This window comes from Urocitellus parryii, chromosome 13, assembly GCF_045843805.1.
Source record: "Urocitellus parryii isolate mUroPar1 chromosome 13, mUroPar1.hap1, whole genome shotgun sequence".
Lineage (NCBI taxonomy): Eukaryota > Metazoa > Chordata > Mammalia > Rodentia > Sciuridae > Urocitellus > Urocitellus parryii.
In genome coordinates, this window is record NC_135543.1 from 65851098 (window position 1) to 65874752 (window position 23655).

Genomic DNA, 23655 nt, shown 5'->3' on the forward strand with positions numbered 1-23655 from the left:
AATTTATTTTTGTTACTGGGGATTGAACTCAGGAGTACTCTATCACTGAGCCACATCCCCAGCCCTTTTTATTTTTTATTTTGAGACAGAATCTCACCAAGTTGCCCAGGTTAGCCTTGAACTTGAGATCCTCCTGCCTCAGCCTCCTGAGTAGCTGGGAGTATAGGTGTGCATTGCCATACCCAATTTATAATGCCTTTTTTATAAAGTCTCCAGAAATTGTCTTAAGTGTATAAATAAAACAGATGTCTTGGATTTCTTCACGATCTGCTAATGTTAATAAGATCAGGGAGAGTTTCTGACCAAACTTGGAGTGTCACCTTCAGCTTTCCCTTAAGAGCTATGGCATCTCCTTTGGGGGGCCAGACCACCAGCAGAGCACTCGGTCCCATATCCTTGGAATGGAAGAAGTGAAGGTCCAGGTAGGTGTAACCAAGAGGTCAGGGGCTTCCTTCTGCTCTATCCACAACTCAAAGGACAAAGCCTCTTCCCAAACCTGGTAGGCTGAGGATCCCAGGACCTTGCTCCAGTTTGCTCATAGGCAGTACTAAGCGGAGAAGACAGAGGCTATGACCTTTACCCAACACCTTCCACATAAAGCAGAAGGGTCAGTTTGAGAAAAGTGGGCCACTGCCTCCACCCCCCAGCTCCAGGGCAGAGGCCACAGAAACTGAGAGTTCTGGTGTTTTTTCCAAGAGTTTTGACATTATTTGGAATAGAGTTTAGGAAAATTCAAGCCTAGGAGACTCTTAAAAACAATGCAGCTGGGTGTGGTGGCACACACCTATAATCCCAGCAGCTTGGAGGTGGAGGCAGGAGGATTGCAAGTTCAAAGCCAGCCTCAGCAACTTAGGAAGGCCCTAAGCAACTTAGCAAGATCCTGTCTCTAGGTAAAATATTAAAAGGGCTGGAGATGTGGCTTAGTGGGTAAGCATTCCTGGGTTCTATTTCTGGTACAAAAAAAGAAAAAGAGATTTTTGTTGGTAGGCAATTATGAAAAGCCTTGTAGATTCCTGAAAGCAAAAAACTAAAATAGAGGCCATCAGGTCTATTGAAGAAGACCAAGAGCAGAGCCAACCAGGAAGAGCTCTCCTAGAGTCAGAACAAACTTGATAGACTGGCCTCAAGAAAAAAACGCACCAAACTTAATAGGATTACAGTATGGAGCAATTAATGCTCAGAGCCGCTGTCAAACACAGTGGAGCCATCAGCGGGAAATCAGGGGAAGCTAGTAGCTGGGTATAACCCACAGAGGTAGAAAGCGTAACAGAGATCAGGAAGAGACACAGCCTAAGGCTACAATTACTGCCTTCCCAGGGTGACTCTGCATATGCCGAAAGCGATGCTCTCCAAGGAGTGACATCAGAGACAAATGTGGGGCTAACAGACTTAACCAACATAATCTCCAAGATCAAGGGAACAAAAATACTACCCCCCCCACCGTGGGTGGAGGAATCAGTAATCAGTATGCAGAGTTGCTAAATTATATCATTAAAATATCCAGTTTCCAATGAAGGGAAGGGGGTGGGGAGAGAAATAGGAAAGACAGTAGAATGAATGGGACATAACATTCCTGTGTTCATGTATGATTATACAACCAGTGTAACTCCACACCATATATAACCACAAAAATGGGATATTAATTAGAATAAGTTATATTCCATGTATGTATAATATGTCAAAATACACTCTACTGTCATGTATACCTAAAAAGAACAAATAAAAAAATTAAACTGACAAAAACATCCAGTTTCCAACAATAACGACAAAAAGTAAGACATACAAAAAAAATGAAGTGCTACCCATACCCAGGATGGGGGCTTAGCAGACAAAGACTTCAAAGCAGCTATTGTAAGCATGCTTAGGAAACTTGAGGTAATCATGCTTAAAGAGATGGAGGGGAAAACGACAGTATCGCATGAGAATATCAACACAGAGAAATCAGAAAAAGAAACAACTGGAAATTCTGGAGCGGAAAAAATACAGAATGAAAAATCCACTTCACGAGAGTCAACAGTAGATTTGAACCGGTCGAAGAATCAGAAAAGATAAATGGACAGGAATTATGCAATCCAAAGGACAGAATAGAACCTCTGTAGAGAAAGATGCCACACCATTAAGTGCAGGTTATTAGGATTACAAAGTGTAATATGTGTGTGTAGCGGGGGTTGGGGGGGGGCTGCTGCTCTGTAAGTAAGATTCCAAGAGGTTTGGGGGAAGATTTTAACAACCTATCATTAGTGTTTGCTGGTAACAGTGAGATTGATTACTTACATCTTTATCTCATTGAAACCTTCAAAGTCCTCTGTGTTTAAGGCTGGTTATATTCCAAGAATGTGCCTTTGTATCCAAAAAGGCATAAGAAACTCCAACAGAAAATCCATCTGTGGGGTTTCTGAAGTGTTCTGTGCACACTGATTCCTCATCTAAGAGTGGAATTCTGTCTTACAGAAGGAAAATTGGAGCTCACACTCTATTCAGACCTCTTGCTTTGAGGCAGCTTTTGGCCGTGATGCAAATACTTTAATGGTGTTGCTGTACTGTACCTTCTTCCCCTAATAGATTGTAGATTTGTGAGCATGTCATCTTGGGTCCTGTGAGCCTTCTTTAGCAACTGACCCTGGATTAACTGGGCTGAGACAGTGCACCACCTTCTTTTGTAACATGGCGTTCTGTAGCTTTGGGCCTGTGGCCGTTTTTCAACATGCAGCCTATTTCTCTCTCCTGAGTTATCCGTCCGTAAGGCACATATTATTTTGTTACTTTTCATATTCAGTTGTCTTTTCTCCTTCCCTTATTTTCTCAGTTAATAGCCTTCTGTGTGCTTCTTGATTTCTATTTCTCTTGGGTCCACCTGCACTTTGGTCCCCAGTGACCTCTGGTTTTCAGAATAGCCTAGCAGTAAAGTCTTGTTCCAGTTAATTTTAATAAAGGTGTAATTATATTCTACCCATCCTGATGATTTATTATCTTCTATAGTATCTATGCCTCCTGTTTTGAGAGCATATGCTAAATCAACAGTTTCTCACATGTACTCCCATCAGAATAGTTCTCTCCCATGGAGATGTTGCTTTTCTAAGGGTTTATATTAAACTTTGGTCTACATTTTTGTTAACAATGATGTGCATTCTGTGTGTGCAGTATGTGCGTCCATGTGTTCTTGCTTTACTAGTATCTCTTTCACATCTCTAAATTCTTCCATAGTCATCAAACTTTTTTTTTGGGGGGGGGAATTTTCTCTTCTATCCTTATATTTCATGACGATCATTTGCCTATGCCTATATAGTCTAAATTTGACATTCTGTCTAGTGCTATCATATTTCTTTTAAATGCTTTTATCAGTACATAAAACTCATTGGATTTTGAAAATCCCTATACAGGCATTTGGCTTCTGATACCCATCTTTCTTTCATGTCTGACGTACTTCTACCATGGTCACAGATTTGTTGATTATCATAGTTGATCATATTACATACATCTCCTGTTATTGAGTTATGATAATCCTCTCAGTTGATTGGCTCAGAAAATGCAAACATTCTTTCATTGCTCAAAGAGCACAAGGATTAAGAGGTATAGAGGAAGAGGGTCTTCCTCTCACAAAGCAAAAATACTAAGTAAAATTATCTAGATAAAATAAATCCCAGGGAGCAAAGACAAAGGCAAGGATTCATTCATATTCCAATAAACACCAAAAAGCAAAACTATGGATAATAAAATGGGTCAGCTTGAGGCAATTTCTAAATTTTGGGTGCTACAATTTTTAAGCTATCAGCATTAATATTGTTTCCAAAATTAAAATCAGACACTTGTAAGAGGGATATGGTCTTATTTTACAGAAAATTTGTTAGACTAACAATTTATAAGTATTTATACCAAGCAGCAAGTACGGTGCTTGCTTACAAATCCTTTCTGAGAGCTAAAGCGGGGGATTTTTTCTGGTTGGTGAACTCAAGTCAAAAGACAGAGCCAAGAGCAGCAGCAGAAAGGGAAGTTGATGTGCTTCTTTGGGGAGCTCCTGTGGGGGGCACTAAGGAAGTGATGAGGGTACTGTCTGGGCCTGAGAAGTAGCCCTGGTGATCCTTACCTTCTTTAGGCACCCATATCATCTCTAGCTCTTAATATGGTTTCTAGCTGTCCCTTATTGTACTAAACAGGCTTTGCCAGAGGTTTTCAACTGGTGGAGTCCTAAGCCCAAGAGCCCACTATCCTGTGGGGATGGACCTGCTAGGGATCCTTCACATTCCAGTGTTCCATGCTCAGATTCCAGAAGTCCTAACCCAGTGCTGCATTTCTCCGTGAAGAGAAGGGTTAGATGCCAGGTTATCAGTGCTATGTACTGATAATAAGGAACAAAATGGGCAAAATAGGCTTCTATGAGGTTAGGCTCTTTGTGCAACACCACTTCCATGGCCATCAGAGAATTCCAAATAGTCAGTGAATGAGTGTCATATCACACAACCCATTTGTAAAGTGGATACAACTGCTTATATACACAACCTCCCATTTGCAGACACAGTAGCTTGTTGTGTGAGCAACACCTTTTAAGTGCAAGGAAAAGATAACTTTACACAGAAAAACTGGGCACACGCTACCTCAAACAGGTGGTCAAGGTTGGTTAGCACCGTGACCCTTCATGTTGACAGCATATGGTCCTGCTGAGAATGACATTTACCTCTGTGGGCTTCTTACCAAAATCCTGCTGACACCAGTATAACCATGACAAGAAAATCTCAGACCCAAATTGAGGGATATTCTACAAAATACCTGGCAAGCACTCCTTAAAAACTGCCAAGGTAATCAAAAATATATGAGAGGTCAGAGAAATTGTCCCAGAGCAGTAGAGATCAGAGACACAACAGTTAAATACAGGATGGCATCGTGGAAGGGATCGGGGGATAGAAATGGTATTAGGGGAAAAATAGTGAAAAGCTGAAAAAAAGTGTACTTAATATAAATGTATCGGTGTGACTTTATTATACAAACATACCACAGTAATATGTGATGTTAACAGGGGAAACTGGATGAGGAGCATATCTGGGCTATAACTAGATATTCTGTACATCTAAGCTATTCCAAAATGTATTTTAAAAAGGGCTCTGGGACAATTTTCTTTTCGTCTGTGCTTTTCTGAAAAATCAAACATGTAGAAAGAGATGCTTTTTGGCTCCCATTTCCTTCTTGGCACTGTTCAGTAAGCACAAGTTGCAGCCAGGTGTCAGAGACTAAGGAAGAACAAAACTATCCCCTCAGCTGCTGGCACCTCCTGCCAGGGTTAATGATGTAGGCCACCAGTGACGGTACCATGACACAAGTCTCATCCAATGGTGGGCTTTTATTCCTGCCTCTGGTCTTTGGCAGTGATGCCACTGAATTAACTGAAAACAAGCCAGTATCAAAGAAATACCTATTTCCAATCGAGGTTAAAGGTATACCATCATTTTACCTCACACTATCCCTTTACCCAACATAAACAAGCAATAAGGACTAGAGAAATTTTTCCAAGAGAAACTGACTTACTGTCCTCATGCTCAATCTACCTGATCAAACTTACAAAAAGAAACTTGCCCAGGGTTAAGAGAATTTTTTTTTATTTTTCCAGGTTTTCAAAATGATTCCACTTTCTTCTTCATGCTAAACAAACCCTAAGCCTGAAATATCACAGATTAACCAAATGTTTTATTGGCCAAGACTACATTACATTACATATTTTCCCCCAAATGAGTCTGCTGCTCAGTACCAGTGCTGTGCTTCTGGCATGAAGTAGCCCTTTCCATTGCAATTCCAAAACGTGCTGTCCTAGCTGGTCCAAAATAGCTCTGATTTACAGAAGTGTACAGTGTGAGCAGCCGTTATGATTAAAAATTAAATTAAGAGGATACTCAGGTTATATGTGCACAAGAGGGCTAAGGATATTTGTCTTAAAATCACTCAAAAGAGTAACAACAACACAAGTACTGCCACCACCTACACATACACAATGCTAGACAGACAAATACATAGAAAAATGCCCAAGAATGTCACGGGCCTTAGCAATGCAGGGCCAGATTAGCAGGAAGGCCAAAAATCAAAAGCACCAAGTTTAAGGAAACCAAGAGAAGAACAGACAGTCACTCTGACAATGGAAGTGGCCATGCGCAGAGCCAGTGTGGCTGGCTCCTACCAGAACTCACCAGCACTGATGAATCGTCTGTTTGCATGTCGACTCAGGGGTGTTCCCATAGCTCAGAGACATTCCAACATTCATTGGTACTGTCCACAGAATTCAAGTTATCCTTACACTTTCAAAACTCGACAGTCTACAGTGACTTAGACTACAGGTAAATACTATCTTATATATTTTCTATAAAATTTTTAATATTACACAAAAAACGCAGGTTTTGATGTCTCGGTTCTAGGTCAGGATGTTAACCTCAGTTCTGAAACTCATGCATTTCCTCAGAATAAGTTATCTGAAGACAAACTTTCAATATTTGTTGGAAAATGCTATTTACTCAAAATATAAAATTTTAACCAAGTTATTTGATGTTTAATGCAGTTCTCTTTGTGGTAAAGGCTTTTTTTCCCCCTGAGATTTCTCTCTTAATAAAGGCTTCTGGTTATTAGAATGTTGGTGACAGTATTGTCCTGAGGTGGCTCTGATCTGCAGTAAGTTGAATTTGTATAGGTCTTCTGATATCTAATATGCTCACAGGGTCTCACTCCACGCTAACGAGGGAGTAGGCCCAACGATGTGCATTCAACAACACACCAAACCTGTAAGGGCCTAACATAACACACTTACCTTTGTTTAAAACAAAGAAAAGTCAAGTACTGAAGGCCTGGAAGTGGAGCGTGGTCCCAGGCACTCTTGTGTCCTTTCCCTGTCTGCCACGTCCCAAGGCGGCACTCGGGTTTGCTGTGGCAGTCGTCTCCACCCCACTGACCGTGGACCAGGGAGAGTGCAAGGCGATTCTTCGGGACTGGGCTTCAGTGTGATATCTGGTGTCACATTCCCTGGCCAGCCCCGCCTGGACCAACACCACAGGGAAATCTCACCGAGCTACACCTTACCGTGCGTCACGCAGTAAGGCGGGAGTCCCCCGAGGGCTTTCCAGACTCACTCCGCACTGGGGCTTTTGCTCTGCTGTGCATCCTGGTGTGATGGACCCTAAGAGCTGCCTTACGGACAAAAGTTTTTCCACATTCATCACATTCATAGGGTCTGTCCCCTGTGTGGATCCTCTGGTGCACCCTGAGAGTTGAGTGCTGGGCAAAAGCCTTCCCACATTCGCTGCACTCGTAGGGCTTCTCCCCCGTGTGAATTCTCTGGTGGGCACCAAGGTGCGATTTCTGGGAGAACGCTTTCCCACACTCACCACACTCATAGGGTCTCACACCGGTGTGAACCCTCTGGTGCACCCTGAGAGTTGAGTGCTGGGCAAAGGCCTTCCCACATTCGCTGCACTCGTAGGGCTTCTCCCCCGTGTGCACCCTCTGGTGGGCATTGGCGTACGACTTCTCGGAAAAGCTTTTCCCACACTGGCCACACTCGTAGGGCTTCTCCCCCAGGCGCGTCCTCAGGTGTGCCCTGAGGTGTGACGTCTTGGAGAAAGCCTTCCCACACTCAGTACACTCGTAGGGCTTCTCCCCGGTGTGAGTCCTGTGATGCGCTCGGAGGGCTGAGCGATCAGCAAACGTTTTCCCGCACTGACGGCACCCGTAGGGCTTCTCCCCCGTGTGCGTTCTCTGGTGGGCGCAGAGGTGTGTCCTCTGGGAGAAGGCTTTCCCACATTCGCGGCACTCGTAGGGCTTCTCCCCTCTGTGAATTCTCTGGTGCACGACGAGGGCCGCCTTGTAGACAAAACGCTTCCCGCATGTGTTACACCCATAGGGCTTCTCCCCCGTGTGGGTCCTCTGGTGTCCACTGAGGTACGATTTCTGGGAGAAAGCCTTTCCACATTCGCGGCACTCGTAGGGCTTCTCCCCTGTGTGGACCCTGCGATGTGTGCTGAGGTGTGTTTTCTGGGAAAAGGTTTTCCCGCACTCATGGCATTCGTGGAGTTTCTCCCCTGTGTGGGTTTTCTGATGAGCTCTGAGGGCTGAATGGTGGGCAAACGTCTTCTCACAGGCGCTGCACTCGTAGGGCTTCTCCCCGGTGTGAGTCCTCTGGTGCACTCTGAGGGCTGAATGGTGGGCAAAGGTTTTCTCACAGTCATGACACCCGTAGGGCTTCTCCCCCGTGTGAACCCTCTGGTGGGCTCTGAAGGCCGAGTTATAGGTAAAGGATCTGCCACACTCATGGCAGCCGTAGGGCTTCTCCCCTGTGTGGATTCTCTCATGGGCTCTGAGAACAGAAGCATGGGCAAAAGATCTCCCGCACTCACGGCACGCGTAGGGCTTCTCGCCTGTGTGGATTCTCTGGTGCGCCCTGAGGGTCGAAGTGTCAGCAAAGGCTTTCCCACACCGGCTGCACTCGTAGGGCCTTTCCCCAGTGTGAGTTCTCTGATGTGCACTGAGATGTGTCTTGTGAGAGAAAGTCTTCCCACATTCTACGCACTCGTAGGGTCTCTCGCCCCGGTGAGTGCTCTGATGTGCTGTCAGATGTGACGTCTTGGAGAACGTCTTCCCACAGGCAGCACGTTCACAGGGTTTCCCACCCGGGTGGACTTTCTGATATTCCTGGAGATGTCCCATCACGGAGGTTTCCGCACACTCACGGCCGTGGCAGATCTTCATCTCTGTGTCTGTTCTCTGCTGTCCCCTGGGGGGTGGTGGGTGACATTTCCTGCAGTGGTGGTTACCACAAGGTTTCTCCTTTGTGTGAAGCCTCGGGTGTTCACTGAGGTTTGACTTCTCACAGAAACTGTTCCCACATTTATTGCATTCACAGAGTCTGGACGCCATAGGAGTTCCAGGATGCTGACGAGGGTGTGAATGTGAACAGAAGAATTTCCCACATTCCTCACCTTTGTAAGGGTTCTCCCCTGAGTGGGTCCTCTGATGCTGAATGGGGTGTGCTTTCTGGTAAAAGGATTCCCTGCGTTTCCCGTACAGACCTGACTGGCGGGGTTTCTCTTGAGTTTGCTGATGTGTGATAAGGCCTAATTTCCGGAAGAAGGTTTTAGTACATCCAGGACATTCACAGACGTTATCTCCAATTGGCTTCTCCTGATGTACTCTGTGGGCTGGACTCTGGCTCAAGTTTTCTTCACAGGGATTGCTTTCAAGAGCACTTTGTCCTGTAACAGGTCTCTGAGCTTGAATTAGGGGTAACTTCCCACAGACATGAATACCATTTTTATCACATTCCTGGTGTGTTACAGCCAGGTGAACTTTACTGTACTCCTCCATGGTGGATTCGCAGCAGAATTCCCCACAGTCGCTAACATCAGAGCACTTCTCCCTTGGGTCAGCTCTCGTGTGGCTAAACAGAGCTGTCCTGTCACAGTTTTCCCCAAGCTCAACATCCTGACAGCACTGCTCTGCTGTTGGAGAACTCTCGACTGTAAGGCAGACAGTTTTTTCATACAAAATTTTCCCAAACTCACTGCATTCAAACAACTGCTCCAATGTTTGAAATCTCCGATGCTGATCTTTCTTAACACTAACAGTTTTCACATTTTCATTATATTCATGAGATTTCTCTCCAGTATGAGTGTCCCTGTGTTTAATAGCAAGCTGCAACTTTTCACATACAGTCATGTAATCAGCCTTTTCTCTTGAATACTCTCCTTCACTAATAATTAACTCAGAAATAACTGGAAAATTCATTTGACTTGAATCATGTTTATAGGTTATTTTTCCTGAAAAACCTGAAGCTATGCCCAAATTAAATGGTTTTTCTAGAACTTTCTGTCCTTCTTTACTCAGTGTTTTATCACCAATGAATATTACTTGCCACAGAGGCTTCCCTTGTTTGTCTTGATTTCCCTTGATGTGGACGTCTACTTTGTAATAACCTAAAATGAGAAAAATTGGAAACAAATCTTACATTTCTTATGTAAAGGAACTTTAGCCATTTTTTGTTACATATTTTATTCTGTTGTTTCTGGTCCTGTATCCAAGATCAATTCACACACACAGAGACAGCCATTCTCCTCCCTCATCTATGGATGTTGGGTTTTTTTTAAAGCACGGATTACTTTCAGTGAGAGCCAAAACAGAATAGCACCATTCCTCCAAGGTTCTTCCTTCTGACACTGAAAATCCAGAGCAAAAGAAAAGTAACAACATGTGAAAATGCTTCAAAAAATGTAAAGAAAGTGGACCTCAGAACTTAAGAAAATGACACAATGGAGAATTCCAAGGCTTTTTTTCCTACTTCCTAGATGTACTATACTGTACACTGAAGAAGCCAATGATATGAAGATAACAAAGATACAGACAAAAATATGCGCTAGGAAAAGTCTATTCATTCTAGTCAATGGTCTCAAAAGGTCTAATGAAATAGAAACTTTTTTTGACAAACTCCACCTACTCAACCAAACAAAACTGAAACACTCCTACCGTTCCACAGAGGCTGAGCAGGAAGCGGATCTTCCAGGGCCAGAGATACGGAAGACAGGCAGTTTTGTATTTCCCTTCATGAGCCACATGAAGAGTTCATAGGAAAGATGATGAAGGATACAAAGAAAGTTCCATTTTGGGAATATGCTGGGAGATGGTGACAGCAGCCACTGACAAACCCCACCTGCAGCCATATTCTTACTAATTCATAAAACAAAGAATCTCAAGAACAACAAATATTTTGTTTTAGGGCACCAGTGGCAATTCACAAAAGACAGAGGAAAGAAAGAACAAAGAAAACTTAAAGCACAGAAACAACACGTGGCGTGACCCCACAGGTAGGAAGATGAGGTTGCCACACCTTCAAGACCTGATGACACAATACGTTCAATAACAGCTGGATTCACATTGTTCTCAAATGACATGAAACATCCTAGGATAAAAGACAAACCTTCACAAATATAAAAGAACAGAAATTATACCAAGGATGATTTCAACCTCCAGAGAAGTTATACTAGGAATCAGTAAACAAAGGTATACAGAGAAATAAAAATATTTGTAAACTAGGTACTTTTGAATAACTCAGGAGTGAAAGTGGAAGCTTACAGAAAACATATTCTGAAGTGAATAGAAACACAAACAAAACATAGGAATTTGTGGGCTGCAGCTAAAGCAGTGCTCAGAAGTAAACTCATGGCTTAAAATGTTTCACATTAGAAAAGAAAGATCTACAGTCAGTTACCTAAGCATCTCCTCTAAGAAACTAAATAAAAAGAGGAAATTAAATCCAAAGAACAAAGAAGGAAGAAAATAGCAAAGATTAGAGAAGATATTGCAATTGAAAACGGAAAACAACACAGAAGGTTAATCAAACCAAACTTAGTTCTTTGAAAAGATTTTAAAGTTTTGATTAAAATTAAATTAATAGGAAAATCAAAAGATACAAATTATCAACATCAGAAAAACAAGAGGTGGGTGTGCTTACTGACACAACAGACACTGAAGAGATCATAAAGGAAGGTTAGCAAAAAGTCTTATATTAGTTCAGGTTGACATTACGAATCACCATAAACTCTGTGACTTAAACAACAAATATTTATCACAGTTCTGGAAGCTGGAAGTCCAAAAAGAGTGCTAGCCTGGTCGTGTTCTATCAGTCCTCTCGTGCACCAGACCGCTGACTTCCTGTTATTTATTCACACGGTGCAAAGAGGTACTAGTTGCCTGGACTTTTCCTGTAAGAGCACTCTAAACTCTTCATGGAAGCTCCACCTGCATGACTTAACTACCTTCCAAAAGTTGCACCTCTAAATGGAGCACATCAGGATCAGAGTTTCAACATATGATTGGAGGAAAGGGAACAAATATTCAGTCCACTGCAAACTCTATGCCCACAGACAATTCACATAAATAATAGGCAAATTCCTTAGAAAAAAACAAACTTCTAAATTCACTTAAGAAGAAAGATAACCTAATCTAAATAATTATACACACACAAATGCAGAATATATATATATATAATATGCAGTTTAAATATCACACTATATATACACATATGTAATAAACGACATAATACATATATGTAGCATGATACATAAATAAAGGAAATAAACAAAAAGTCTATAACATCAGGATGAGAGTAAGAGATTGAATGATTTCTAAAATTGGGAAAAATAAGAGTGGCATCCATACTCACCACTTTTACTCAAGACTGTACTAGAATTATCAGCTAGTGAAATATGACAAGAATAAAAACAAAAAGATGTGGAGTAGCTCTATTAAAAAAAATCTACACAAGAAAATAATCTACAAACAAGTTCTTTGAACTAATAAGCATTTTGGCAAAACCAAAATACAAGGCCTGTATACAATCTTATGCCTATAAACAAACAATAATTAATGGGTTGGAATTTGAAATTACAGCACAATATTATTTACCATGTCATCAAAGATATTTTTTTAAAATCTTGATATTGATAACGTGAAAGCTACAAAACACTGACGAAGGAAATCCTAAATAAATGAGGAGAGACATTGGTAATTCTTTTCAAGTAAACATAGAGATTCAACACAATTCCAGTTGAAATGCCAGCATGCTTGTCTTCCTTTCTCTCTTTTTCTTTTAATAAGGAAAGGAGATCATTTTAAATTCATAGAGAAGATGAAAGTTAGAAAACTACCTGATTTCAAAAACTTCTTCGTGTGTGTGTGGTGCTTGGGGTCTAAGCCAGGGTAGGCAAACACTCTACCACTGAATGCTTTTCTGGTCTTCTATACAGTAATCAAGATAATACAATGCTGGCATAGGACAGACATGTAGATGAATAAAATAGAAAAAAGACTCCAGAAACACACTCACAAGTATGCATTCACTAATATTTCTATTTGTTTTCTTGTGGTGCTGGGGATTGAACCAGGGCCTTGTGCACGCAAGGCAAGCACTCTACCAACTGAGCTACATCCCCAGCCCACTTTTATTTATAAGTAATGCAAAGACACAATTTGATGGAAAAACAGCCTTTTCAATAAGTAGAACTAGAATAACTGGACTCCCTATTTTAAAAGTTTAAAACGTGACATACAGCTCATATTTTCTATGAAAGTTAATATACAATGGATCATAATCTAAGTGTAGAAAGTTAAACTTTAAAATTTCTAAAAGAGAACAAGAATAAATCTGTGTTACTTTTAAGTTCTGAAGGTTATAGACAGAAAAAACAAACCATGATCCATGAGATAAATTAATAATTGGACCTTATCAAGATTAATGCGGAGTTTTAGCCAGCCACTTTAGAAACCATACCAACAGGAGAAACAGGTGGCAACATCATTACCTGCCAAGTGGGAACAGACGTCCAGACTCCTGGCTGATCTCCACTGGCACCCTGGGTTAGGAGACAGCCTCCACATTAACACCAGGCAGAGGTGGGAGATTAGGCACCCCACAGGCATCTGCTGACACTAACTGTCGTCCATTTCATCAGGTGCCACGGCCCCTAGTTCTTCATGCTTCTCTCCACTTTGCAGGACTTCTGTGTGTGTGTGTGTGTGTGTGTGTGTGTGTGTGTATGTGTGTGTGTAAGTGTGTTCACATAAATACATACGTCTGAACTCGGAGTACAGTAGGAAGGAAAATGCTTACTCTACTTTTCCTCAATCCTTTCCTAAGAAGAGTCATGAACCTATTGTATATAGTCTTGTAGGGTATTTCTAATTTACTTTGATAACCAGCTATTTAAGTCATTTGGATCCATTTTTCTGTGTTACTTTTAAGTTACTTCAAGATCCTATCCCCAATGTCCTAGAGTGCCACCTGAGACCAACTGTCTTAAAGGACGTGTTTGCTTGAGCTTTCCACCCTGTTTCTCAAATTTATTAGACCATCTAACTCCTGACCCAAGTACTCCACTACTCAGAGCTTTGCCTAAGTCTCGATATCTGGTAGACCAAACCCTCCTGTATCATTCTTCTTTATGGATGGGATCTTGTCTGGTATGGCATTAAATTTATACATATATAATCCCCACTTGAGTTTATCATGTAGGTATTTCTTCTCTTTATCTTTATTAGGGTTACCTAAAGTTTGACCCATTCTGTTGTTTTTTATTCTAAGAAATTGTCCATTCCTTGGTTTTATAGTTTATTAATTTCTGATTTTACTTTTAAATTCTTCTACTTTCATTAGTGTATTTTTGTTACTCTTTTTGCTTAATTTATTAATGACACTACAAACTTACTCCTGTTAACTAATTTAGCTATAGTTGAAGGTTCCTAATATACAACTACATTTATTCAAAAGTATGCAACTTTGGATTTCCTTTTATATACATTGATTAATAAAGATAATTTTTTTTTTAGTTTTTGTGTAGCATTTTTGTTTATTCATTTTATTAATTTCTAGATTTATCACACTATGTTCAGAGAATATTTGTGGTGATTCTAATTAGTTAGAATAATATTACATTTTAATTTTCTTATGATTATTTCATGGGAATAATCTTTGCATTCAGCATCCATAAATTTATGGTTCACTTGAGTACAATGCTATTTATATCTCCTACAGTAGTACTACTGTTTAATCAGATGACATATATTATGATGTCCTAATTCTAATGAGTTTTAGTTTCTTAGGACTCCACTATTTGGTGATTTTTCGAATACTGATATTATTTTATTTGGTATAATCATTCAGATGCTTAAAACTTTTTTTAACCCATGTTTTGAGCAAGAGGGGCTTCCTTTCTTTTTCAAGGCCAATGACCAAACTCACAGCCTTGCAAGTGCTAGGCAAGGGTCTGTCACTGAGCTAAATACCTAATCCCAATCCAATGTACTTTAACTTGCTAAAGCCAAATCTGAATAACAACAGGAGATGAAACCTACATTATTTTATTCTTATTGACTTAACAACCATTCTTTTATGCTCTATCTAAATTAGGCCAACCTTTATGTCATTTGTTTACAGTCTTCTCTTTATAAGTTATTTTTCTGAGACATTTTTTACAGCGACAGACAGCTGGATTAGTATCCCACGCCAGGCTTAAGGACCCCAGTTCTCTGATAGTGCTCACTCACCTGGGTACTTGTGGCTTAGGAATCTGTCCTCTAAAGACCACGGTTCTTCTCCTTGCTCCAATTTGAATATCACCTTGGGCTTGGAAACGCAATATCCTATAAATAGAATAATTGAGGGTGCTTATGTACCAGATCCTCAGTCTTTTGAGTTTGCAAAAATGGGATTAAAAAAAAAAAAAACAGGCAAGTAAAGGTGCTCAAGTAAATGTGCTCAACTGAAGTGTACTATTTCTGTTTTGTTACAGGTTTCAATTACTTTAGACCTCTTAATCCAAAGCTTGATTACCAATGTTCATCTCGATAAAGAGTCCACGTATTTTGATAATTAGAAAACAAAAAGGAAATATATTCTAGAGGGAGTTACATGGTCAAGTCTGCTCACCCACGGAGACCAGGTGGCTGTAGTTCTCCAGCATCACCTCTCTGTACAGAGTCCTCTGTGCAGGGCCCATGTGCCGCCACTCCTCCTGGGTGAGTTCCACAGTCACATCCTCGAATGACACTGATCCCTGTGTCAAACATTTTGTTCAAGGGCTCAGAATTAGGTAACAGAAAAAAAAAATGTCTTTGAGAACTACTTTTTATATCTGTTCTGGAGCTTAAAACTGAATGGTTTTACAAAAGGCCTACCCTGGACCTAATTTTGTTTTAAACTTTGGTGTTGCTCAATTAGTTAGATAAGCTTTTAGTGTACTGTAATTCATTTATATACGTAAATGACCAAAAAAAAAAAGCCAATGTAGATAGACATTCTACAATTACTCATTCACATCCCAATGGGTCACCCTAGGTATTCTCTAGGATGCTCACATACTCCTTGGACAGCATCATATAACTAATGGAAGCCAACAAAGAGATCCATATATGCTCTGTAGATCTTTCACCTGACAGAACTCATGTAGAAAGGTGTACAAATCTAGAGCACCCGAAGAGCAAAGAACAGTTTACAAAGGAGTTGGAACCAGAGTTGGAACACTACCTATACTAAAATAACAGCAACAAATGTAATAATAGGGATAGATCACACAGGAGGAAAAAAATCACCATGTGGTTAACAACCTTCTCATGTAGCTACCCAGTCCAGATGCTTAACCAGCTTTTAAAATTTTTTATTTTATTTTATTTTTTAAAATAGTGCCAAAAATTGATACGGTGGTGCAAAAAACTTGGTATTGGAGAAACAAAAGTAAAAAATGCATTAGAAGTTGTAGTGAAATGGATCTGTTCATGCAGCTACTAAGGGTCCATAGAACATAAAGACAGAAAGGTCTCTTAAATAAGTATGCACTTGATTTTAGGGCAGAGAACAGATAGCTAACTTGAAGATGGCATTTTTGGAGTTATTAACAATTTAAGTGCTATCATCAGACAGTTCCCAGAGCACATAGGGATTAAGGAATAAAAAATACAAAAATAACAGCTGAAGAACCAGGGTTATTAAAAAGGCTGGTAGAAAATGTACAGGTCACAAAGCCAGAAGAGTTTCTGCAAACTAATAACAGAATTAGGAGAGGGTATATTAGAAGCCAAGAAAAGGGAAATTCCCCAGAAAAAATACCTTCAAATTCAAGCTAACAAGTGTTAAGAGTGAAATAGTAAAGATCCAAGAATATTCTTTCTTCACAGAAGCAATAAAAATCTAGTAAAAAGTGAATAATCAACTTTTTCAGACCTCTGTAAGCTAATCCAAGATTCACAGCAATCTGAAGAGCTTGTTATAAAAGAAAAACAGCAGCGTCATATTAAGAACTGTGATCTTGGGACATTTTAACTTGTCCATCTCCATCTCTTTCCCCTCGATTCTGCAGTAGCTTCAACTGAGAACCAATGGTCTGAAATACAGTGAAAAATAGCAGTTTGGCAACTAGGAGGAGGCAGATCTGGGTTCACGTTCAAAGCCTCACTCCCAGACACTCACTCATCATTTGACCTGTCTGATAGTTCCCAGCAGAACACACTTGCAAAGCTCAGCTAGTAAAAAAAGCCTTATCCTCAAAGGCCTTAGTCAAAAGCAGGTAAAGGCAATTGTTTAACTTAGCAGTGCCCTGGAATGGTGAGAAACAGTGGGAATGTCAGTTTCCGTTTTCAAAAAACTAAAAAAGAAAAAAAGAAGAATGACATGTGCACAAAAGTCTTAAAAAGTTCCCTTATATTCCTGAGACTCTAGAAGGCTGCCAACATAGAGCTGAGCAGCGGGTCGGGGTTGTGAGCACGTTTAGGACAGACAGGAGAAGGCCTGAGGCTACCGCCTCTGCATGGCCGGGAAGTCTACAGTAAGCAGAGCATGAAGGCTGGTGCAGAGGTGGAAATGGCCTGATGCTCCTAAAGGAGCATCCCTTTGGCAAAACCAGGAAGACATACTGATTTCAGGAATTAAAGAAATTTCTGCAGAGACTTCAGCTGCCTGCCACTCACAACAAAAACTCAGGCTCTTCAGAACTAGTTGTTAAAGTCACTGAATAAATAAATTTCATCCCTCACTCCTGTGGAGGGGAGAAATTCTTGATTTCTACAGTTGCCACAGTGTTTTATTTAAAATATCCAGTTTTCAACAAAGAAATTACAAAAGATAAAAATTAAAAAGAAAGTAAGATCCATGTGGAAGGGGAAAAGTGCAATAAATAGGAATAACTCCTGAGGAAACAGATACTGGACTAACCAGACAATGACTTCAAATCAGCTATTTTAAATCTGGTCAAAGTCCCAGCGAAAAATGATGTCTAAGGACCAAAATAAAACATGAAAATCACATTTCACCCAATAAAGTATACGAACACAGTGATAAATGTTATAAAAAGGAATCAAATAGAAACTCTAGAGTTGAAAAGTACAATAACTGAAAAAAAATTCATATAAAAATCTGTTCAACAGTAGATGTGAGCAAGTGTGGGGGGGAGCAAAGGACGACATACATGTCTCTTAAGAGTATGCAATAGGGAAACAAAGAAATAATGCCAGAAAATGAGCTGTGGGACAGCAACAAGCTTGCTCTCAGGCAGGATGAGAGTGCCAAACAGAGAGAAGAATGGGCCTGAAAAGAAATTTAAAAAAACAATAGCAATGAAGTCCCAAAATTCATTAAAATGATTATTCTATACCCTGAAGCAGCTCAAAAAACTTCAAATAGGATAAACTTGGAGTAAGAGGCCACAGCTGGACCCTTGATAATCAAAGTGTTAAAAAGCCAAAGACAGAAGATCTTTTTTTTTTTTTTTTTGTGGTACTGGGGACTGAACCAGGGACATTCTACCACTGAGCATGCCCATCCCCAACCCTGTTTATTTTTATTTTGAAATAAATTCTCACTAAGTTGCCCAGGTTGGCACTGAACCTGCCTCAGCCTCCTGAGTAGCTGGGATTACCTGCCTAGGTCACTATAGGCAGTAACAAAGAGATAATTCTAAAGTCAGAAAGAGAGAAATGACTAGTCATATTAAAGCTGATTTCTAATGAGAAACCATGAAGACAGAAGTTAATAGGATGACATATTCAAAGTACTCAAAGAAAAAAACTGTCAACCAAGAATCATTGACAGGCAACCAAAACCTCCCCAGAGAAACAAAAACTAAGAGAATTCATCATAGGCAAAACTGCCCTATGAGAAATAAAAAGGGTGTGGTCCAGACAGAAAGTAGATTAAGGTTGCTGGGGACTTGGAAAGAACACAGTGAGAGTTAGGGGTTTGAAGGCAATAAAAACGTTCTAAAACTGAACCTGAGAACACAGTGAAAAATTCCTGAATTCTGCATTTAATTGGGTGAGCAGTATAATACATGAACTAAATCTCAACAAAGCTGAAAAATAAGAGAGGATGAAGTCATCAGAGACCACAAAGAAGACCAAAGGGTCAGGGATGGAGTACAGAGATGAGCCACGTGAAAGGACAAGAGACAATGACTCCCTGAAGCACGGGCAAGGAAAGGACAGGACAGTGGAGAGAAACTTTCCAGGACAGAGTGAGAAGTAGAGGCAAGTGCTGCAGAAAAGTTAAGTAAGGAAAGGAGGACGGCCACTGGATGTGATTACAACCCACAGGGCTCTGAGATCACAGGCAATCTTCTATGTTTTTAGCAAGTTGTTAACTAAATCACCAACTTGAACCTTCCACAAGGAAGCAGTCTGCTTTAGATTTCTCATCAATGTAAATCTTTAAGTATTATCTGTCTGACACTCTGCCATGACTATCAGAAACCTCAGAGAAGTATTGCAGCTCTTTTAGAATTTGTCTAGCAGGTTTTCTGGCTATTGCCGGAAGGCCCCCACCAAAAAAAAAAAAAAAAAACACCTCAGAAATAAACTGTAACTTGGCTTGGTAAATTTACGATATTTAAGGACCTGTGTCTACTTTTGACTCTACTGTTGATCAATATTTCCGTACCTTCTATGAAAGTCTACTTTTTCCACGTTAATGTACAGACACAGAAACCTTTATAAAATCAACTGTAAAACAAACTGGTTATTACAAACCAAACTCACCGGATATGTGTTCATTTTCTGCAGTTCCTGGAAGAGTAGAGGAAACTGAAGATTCAGCTGGGGATAAGAGAAACGGGGGTCATCAGAGACCTAGTTTGCCTTAAAACTGTAAAAATCTCATCATATCAGCTGTATAAAAAGGTTCCTGAAGAGGAATACCCCTTTAACTCTTAAAAGGGACAAGAAAGACTACATAAAGGTAGCAAGAACTGAACCCATGCATCTTGATATGATTACATATCACCAAGGTAAAAATCGTTTTTTGTTGATGTATCAAAAAAAGTTAAAATAAAATAACAGGATTGGCTAACAAAGCTCAACCACATAAGAAATGAAACTCTACCTTCATTAAAACTAGTGTCACAAAAACTATACGGGCTGGCTTATTAAATTCTTACTGTCTTTCCAAAGTTTGAATACACACAGAAAACTCCAAAATAAAGACGGGATGTTTTATGCAACATATTTTTAAACTTTCAATTCTAAATTGGTTGTTGATTTTTTAAAGAAAGACCTTTTGATAAGTTGCTATGGCACTCATCTGTGTAAGTGAACAGCACTCTGCTTGGCTCCTGGTTCTGCCCTGGATAACTTTAAGACTCAGTATTTTTGAGCTTCCAATATAGAAAACTTCCTCTACTATCATTTTGTTATTCTCTATGTTCAGGAAAGAGGGAGCATCACATAACCCTACATGCCACATGAGGTGACAGGCATGGTATGAGACAGCTCAGGATCTGGAAAGGCTGAGGGGAGAATGAAGGAAATGGGATGTTGAAGATTTTGACAGTTGGTTGCCTTCCCCAGATATCAAGCCCTCACCAGCCCTCCAGGAAGTGCCTTTTGCTTTGCAGCCTGGTGGCCATCCATTCCTTTCAACACCAAGATGAAAATTAGTTCACAGCATCCATGATCACAAAGCCTGTGATGCCACTGGAAGTGGTGGCTTCACCAAGTCTGACTCATGCTGTGTAATGGAATCAAGAACCGCCTCTAACAGAGCAAAGCAGTACCTTCTTCTTTCTAGAATCTTCTGTGTTTGAAGCTCTGGGAGGAATCTCGATCAAACAAGCTCTTGTTAGTGGCAGTAGTCACTAGGACTCCCTCTTCCCTGCTTATAAAAGCTGCTTTGCTCCATGGTTCCAAGACCAGACCCTGAGGAGCAAATTTGAACCCTCACCAATAAAGTATACGAACTAAACCTGATTCTTCTGGAATTCATTAGAAGTATGCTATCCTTTATTGTAGCCTTAACCACATGCAATTACTGAACAACTTAAATTTGGCTCATGTCCCAAGCCAAAATAATATATTGGATGTACTGAGTTAAATGAAATACATCAGTGAAATTGGCTTTGTCTGATGACTTGTTTTTTTCCTGTAGTCACTGAAAACTTCCAAATTACATGCATGTTTTGCATTATCTTTCTACTGGACAGCACTGCACGGCAACATGGATCTGTGCCTTTGAGGGCAGAGATAGCCTGAAACGTGCAGAGAGGTTCAGGAGCTGAGATCCTTCTGACCTAAGCGCTCTGTGGAGATCCCACAAATCCCAGGATCTGTTTCGCACATGGTGAGATTCTGTCCACCATCTATCACAGTCATCATCCTTGGAGACTTGGGAACAGCCGCTCCACCTAAGTCCCCTGAAGGTTTCAGGCAGGTAGGATGTAAAGAAGAGCCAGTGACCGGGGGTAAACCTGTGTTGGAGGGGTGGGTCCTCTCTCACCTACTTAATGTGTCCAGGGGCACCCACCCCCATGAATACCTTCCAGGTTTTAAAATCGCACGTTTAATGAACACATCCCGAAGGTGCAATGAAATGCCAAACCAAGAAAACAAGTGTCTCCTGCTCAGGACTACACTTGCTCGGTGCTGGGGACCCGCATTGGACAAAAAGTCCTACAGGCAGCTAAGGGGGGTGGAGCTGGCGGTCACCGCCTCCCGCCGGTCACCAAGGCTACCACCGCGCATCCCCCTCTCCGCACCGCAGACCCCGGGCCGCGCGGGGACCTGCGCGCTCGGTCCCCCGCACACGCCCACCTGTCCCGAGGGCCCCACGCCGCGCGGAGCCGTGGCCGGCGCTCTCACCCGGGGGCACAGCGTCCGCTCTCGCACAGAAGCCCAGCGGCGGAGGCGCATCCCGTGCAGGGCGGGGCCTGCGCGTGTGCAGACGGGGCTCCGACCGCCGTTCCCAGAGTGCAGCGCGGGAGGCCCGTGGCGTCAGAAACTACACTTCCCGTGAGCCTCTGCGCCCCGGGCGCGATTTCGCTCCGCTTCCTTAGACCGAGGCAGAGTTTGGCCTGAGGTTTGCAGCCCGGGTTTTTCCCGACGCCCCAGGGAATATGGGCCTAACCAGCGGCAATGCGTGGTTCCCGATTGGATGCTCTTTGGGAGGAAAAAACAGCTGCAAACAGATGTTAACAGCCGGGGGCATGAATATGGCTGGACATTAAAAGTACTAAGAAAGATTACCGTTCCTTGGTGTGATGATACTGAGAAAGTGTACAGGTGTGTGTTGCAAGATTAAGGTACTACTTTAAAATGATGCAACCAAACAGAAAGCAATTACGGCAGAATTATTAAATGCTGCATGTTAATTGTTAAATTGTTAAAGATTCAGAATTGTTAAATCTGTATGTGCAATGCCCTTTTACCATTTTCAACTCTTCTCGGTATTTGACTCTTTATGACGTACCTAGGAAAAGACCTGGAGAGGGGGAAATTGGGGGTAGGGAAGTGAGAAGACCTGCCAAGAGAAATAAAGGTACATACAAATATATCTTGTAAAGAGAACTATGAGATAGTACACCTACTAGCAGTGTTTATCTGGGAGGTGGGCGGAGGGAAGCTAGCTGATCAAACTTACCCAGTCATGCATGAAAGCACATGCAACCCAAAATAAGAAAGTGATCATTTTCTCAACCTTGCATTTCCATGAGGAAATCTTCCTTGAAACTTAACGTGTGCATTATGGCATTAAAAAAAAAAAAACCCTTAGGGACATGTGATACAATAATAGTTTTTTTAATTAATAAGCTTTTTTTAGAGCAGCTTTCCATATACAGAAAAATCAAGCAGAAAGCACAAAGTCCCCACATACTCACTCTCATCAGCCTACACTCAGGTTCCCCTACTATTAACATCTTGTATAGAATAGGACGTTTTGTATGATTAGTGAAGTTCATAGCTTATGTTACCTTTCACTCTTCGTTTTGTATAGTTCTTTGGGTTTTTTCAAATGCAAAATGGGGTGGAGCATGACTTCCACCAATACAATAATGTAACATTCATTAATGTTATTTATATAGGGTCTCAGAATCAATGGGGCCTTCGGGACATTATAGTAATCATCCAAAATTATTTCACATCCCTAAAAATCCTCTATGCTCTACCAATTCACCCTCCCATATATTTTCCTTTGGCTGAATGTTATTTAAATGGACAGTTGGAATCACTCAGTATGTTGCCTTTTCGTACTGGCTTCCTTAAAACAGACATGTGAATAATCATTTTCCATATCTTTCCACAGCTTGATATCTCATTTTTTAAAAATCTCTGAATAATACATTCTAGAGTATGGATATACCACAGTTTATCCACTTATCTATGTAAAGACATCTTTGATGCTTCCAAGTGTTTGCAGTTATGAATAAAACTGCTATAAACTTTTGTACGCAGGCTTTTGTGTGGACCTAGTTTTTCAAACCTGCTAGGTAATTATTAAGGAACACAATTACTAGACTGTGTAGTGAAACTACATTTAAGTTTATTTTTTAAAAATCTGCCAGGCTGTCTTCAAAAGTATCTTTCATTTTATATTCTCTCCAGCAATTGCTCCACATCCTTACCAGCATTTAATGTTGTCAGTGTTTCAGATTTTGGACATTTTAATAGGTATGTAGTGATGTGTTCCTGTAAGACTCATAGTTTGCAATTCTCTCATAACATGATTCCAGGCTTCTTTTAATATGCTTATTTGCCATAAGCATGTCTTCTTGGGCAAGGTGTCTGTTCAACTTTTTCACTCACTTTTTATAGTCCTATGATTGAATTTTAAGAGTTATTTTTGTACTAGAAATAAAATCATTTTGTCATATGTATGGTTTGCAAGTG

The 23655-nt window shown here is 40.9% G+C and overlaps 1 protein-coding gene and 1 non-coding gene across 2 annotated transcripts; one reads left to right on the plus strand and one right to left on the minus strand.

Moving 5' to 3' along the window:
- Positions 1-7056: 7056 nt before the first annotated feature.
- Znf658 (zinc finger protein 658) lies at positions 7057-21656 on the minus strand. Its single transcript, XM_026406905.2, has 5 exons — positions 21583-21656; positions 19537-19593; positions 15443-15569; positions 15061-15156; positions 7057-9938 (listed from the first exon to the last, which is right to left on the minus strand). The coding sequence occupies exons 2-5, from the start codon at positions 19549-19551 to the stop codon at positions 7057-7059; spliced, it is 3120 nt and encodes a 1039-aa protein (XP_026262690.2). The 5' UTR covers positions 19552-19593; positions 21583-21656.
- Positions 19260-19321, plus strand: LOC113195431 (U7 small nuclear RNA). Its single transcript, XR_003302396.1, has one exon. It is a non-coding gene; the product is annotated as a U7 small nuclear RNA (small nuclear RNA).
- Positions 21657-23655: the final 1999 nt, after the last annotated feature.

Coding starts and splice junctions, on each gene's coding strand:
- Znf658 (XM_026406905.2), bottom strand. Junction 15,157..15,442: donor CAGCCACCTGGTCTCCGTGG/GTGAGCAGACTT, acceptor TTCTATTTATAG/GATATTGCGTTTCCAAGCCC. Junction 9,939..15,060: donor CCTAAGCCACAAGTACCCAG/GTGAGTGAGCAC, acceptor TTCTCATTTTAG/GTTATTACAAAGTAGACGTC.